The sequence below is a fragment of the Oryza brachyantha genome, chromosome 7, assembly GCF_000231095.2.
Source record: "Oryza brachyantha chromosome 7, ObraRS2, whole genome shotgun sequence".
Classification (NCBI taxonomy): domain Eukaryota; kingdom Viridiplantae; phylum Streptophyta; class Magnoliopsida; order Poales; family Poaceae; genus Oryza; species Oryza brachyantha.
In genome coordinates, this window is record NC_023169.2 from 4,547,610 (window position 1) to 4,551,059 (window position 3,450).

Sequence of the window (3,450 nt, forward strand, 5' to 3'; positions counted from 1 at the left end):
TTTAGATCTAATTTGGACTCAAGGAATTATCGAGGACTTTTTGAAAATTGAACTAATTTTTATTAAGATCTTGTAGCGTTGTTACATTCTAAAGGAGGGCCATATTCGGTACTTGAAATTCAACATATTTCATATGACAAATATATCTATTAATTGCCCCAAACATATGGAGATAATATAGAGAACGCTTTGTTTCCATTGTGATAAGAACTGAAGCTTTCATCTTAACCACATTCTAAAATCAACTTACGGATTCCAACAATTTCCTATGCTTCAATTAAGTATTTTTTTCTAGCACTCTGCTAGAAATTAAACAACATATATATTTTCTTTTGCAAAATTAATTTTTTCTCAAATGTTCAATGTATAGTGATGCTCGATAGTGAATTTTTTGGACAGAAAAACTTGTATGACAAATATCAGCAAACATGAATATATATAGTCAGATGACATTATGCATGACTCATCACATTATATTTCCTGTAAAAAAAAGTTCTCCCTACATATTTTTATGTATGACACTGTTGACTTTTAGAACCACGTTTGATCATTCGTCTTATTCAAAATTTATATCCAAATATGCAAAATTATAATGCATAATTAAAGTTTCTATAATAATAAATCATATTATAATAAAATAATTAATAATTATATAATTTTTTTAAATAAGACGAATGGTCAAACATGAACCTAAAAGTCAATGACATTATATAAAAAAATATGGAGTAATATACGTTGTGCATTAACACAAACAGAATGCGTATTCCAGGCGCAATTATTAATCATATCCATACTGAAATGTGTGGAAACTAGGCAACATAATTAAGTAACCGATGAACTAATTAACCTGACCACACCAGATTCATAAATCAGATGTCAACATAAATAGAGTGCTGAAACAAAAACTACATACTAATTATTTTTTTTTGAAAGTAGGGCAAAAGCTTTGCCTCTAGAGAAGGAAAAAAGTTACAAGAAATTAAGCTACGGTTGATCACTAGATAGAGATCGAGCTTGCTTTAATACTACTCCTAGCACACACAGCCATATGTAACCTAGCTATAGCTTCATGACTTGATCTAGCAACATATGCAAGGCATGGAAGTCATGCAAGAACAAGAAGAAGCAGATCAGTTGTGCCACAGTGACTAATTAATTAGATTAATCTCATGCAATTTACCTAGCTAGTTTATCGATGCATATGCATGATACACACAAGATATAGTCTTAGTGTATATATATATAACACATATACTCTTAGCTTATATCTAGCTAGTTTTGTGCATGGCTGTAGATGTTGTGTTCTTCCTCATGAAGCCATGCAGCATGCATGCATGCATGCATGATGACTCATCGATCACAGCATGTTTCCAGGCGTTGACAAGTCAAACGCCGGCAGATCATCGGACCACGCGCCGCCGCCGCCGCCATCGCCACCGGTGCGGCCGCCGCCGCCGCCTCCCCAGAACTGCAAGGTTCCACGGAGACCGAGGAACTCCCTCGGCGAGCTCGTTGGTGGTGTTGGGTTGTCGATGTCGTCCATCTTCACCGAGGCCATCTGAGTGATGAGGCCGGCGGAGCCCCCGGCGATGTTGGAGTTGGCCGGCATGTCGCCAAATGGGTAGGATATTCCGGCGGACATCAGCGGCGGCGGCTGAACGGCGGTGCTGGGCCGGGTTATGAACGGGAACTGCTGCAGCGGCGAGAGGCGCGGCCGTTCAAGCCCGAGGCCGTCGCCGCCGAGCTGGTGGTAGTCGCCGGCGGCGGCGGCGGCTGGGTGCAGCGAGCTGAGCTCCGGAAACCCTAATCTCGACGACACACCACCACCGACCACCATACCATGGCTGCCATCACACGAGCCGAAAGGGAGCTGCAGCTGCGGCACCGCCATGACGCCGCCCGCACCAGCGCCGGCGCTGGACGTGGAGGCTGCTTTCTTTGGTGGCTTGCCGCCACCGCGCTTGTTGCGGCGGCACCCGCCGCCGACGGGGACGTTGCGGAGCGCGCCGCCGCGGGTCCAGTAGCGGCGGCACGCCTTGCAGAAGTGGCGGGGTTGGGTGAGGGAGTAGTTGTTGAAGTAGCAGAACTTGGTGTTGGTGGAGTCGCAGCGCGGGCACCTCAGCCCCGGCTCCGGCTGCGGGATCTTCGCCATCCGGGCGCGCTCCGCCATCGACGCCGGCCGCGCCGACGAGCCGGCGCCGGCACCGCCGCTCACCTGGAGAGCCCCAGAGGCCATGCCTGGCGCAGAAGAAGCCATCACCAAGCCCGGAGGCGGCGGCTGCTGGTGGTGTGCCTCCACGCTTGGGTGAAGCTGAAGCTGATGGCCATGGTGAGCTTGATGCTGCTGCTGCTGCTGCTGCTAGCAACATGAATTAATTATCAAGAGTAATTAGGCAAACAAAAGGATGGTACTAGCTAATTCTATAACCACATGAACCTAGCTATCTAGGGCTTCTGCAAGGGTAGCATGTATAAGAATATATATTGGCTTAGCTTCTATCATAAATTGATAAGAACATCCATATATTGTTTTTTGCATATTCTTTCCTCTTTTGCTTTATATACACAACATCAAAAGGAAGCAAGAGCTAGCTATAGCTGATTTGCACAAAGAAACAAACTTTAATTAGGGAGTAAATAAGGAGAGAAGAAGCACTCAACATTAAGGGTAAAGTTCTTATGTAGTACCTGATTCCACATGATGGATCAACAAAGATAGTGGAGTTGCCCTCCTTTTGATCTTTTTCTAACCCCCCCTGGATTCTCCTTTCTTATTTTTCTCTTTTGGTCATCTCCTTTCTTCTTTGGAGATATGTATGTCAGGGTGCATGATGAATGCTTTAAGGGTTCATGGATGCAATATGGGGGAGGTTCAAAGGGAGTGTGGAGAGAATGACATCCACTATAAGGGGGTGAAGAAGAGGATGAGAACAGGTAGATGGAGAAGGAAAGGGTAAGATTTGGACAAGGGAACTATTCTCTCTCTAGCTTTTTTTTCTACCTCCTTAGCTTTTTCCCCTCCTTAGTGCTGTGTGCTTGTTCATCTTTACATGTATCAGGTGAGAGAGAGAGAGAGGAAAGAAGAGTTCCTTAGCTTGTAAGAATATGTACGGCTCTTCTGCCTTCTGGCCGGCTACAGAATGATAGATGCCTCAGCATCGTAGGGTGTTGTGCTATCTTTGGATAAAGGTTGAAACCCTAGAAGTATTGCATCGATGATAGACGAATGATAGATGCCATAGTGCGTGTTTGGAAGAGATACTATATTGTTACTCTCTTTTGCTCACTCTGTTTTATAGTATAAGACTTTCTAGCATTACCAAGGTTTATTTATATGGATGCTAATAAATATAAAAAATATATACAAACCATTTATACTAATCATTGGATAAATTTAGACAATGCTATAAAGTCTTACAGTATAAAACGGATGAGTAAGTGAATACTAAA

At 43.7% G+C, this 3,450-nt stretch overlaps 1 protein-coding gene across 2 annotated transcripts; it reads right to left on the bottom strand.

The window, feature by feature from the left end:
- Nucleotides 1–776: 776 nt before the first annotated feature.
- LOC102708634 (dof zinc finger protein DOF5.1-like) lies at nt 777–2,851 on the bottom strand. Of its 2 annotated transcripts, none has more exons than XM_040526187.1 (2): nt 2,689–2,851; nt 777–2,356 (listed from the first exon to the last, which is right to left on the bottom strand). In XM_040526187.1, the coding sequence occupies exons 1-2, from the start codon at nt 2,698–2,700 to the stop codon at nt 1,358–1,360; spliced, it is 1,011 nt and encodes a 336-aa protein (XP_040382121.1). In that variant the 5' UTR covers nt 2,701–2,851; the 3' UTR covers nt 777–1,357. The 2 variants fall into 2 exon arrangements, with proteins under 2 accessions (XP_040382121.1, XP_040382120.1); XM_040526186.1 differs by having other exon boundaries at nt 777–2,359.
- Between the last annotated feature and the right edge of the window lie 599 nt (nt 2,852–3,450).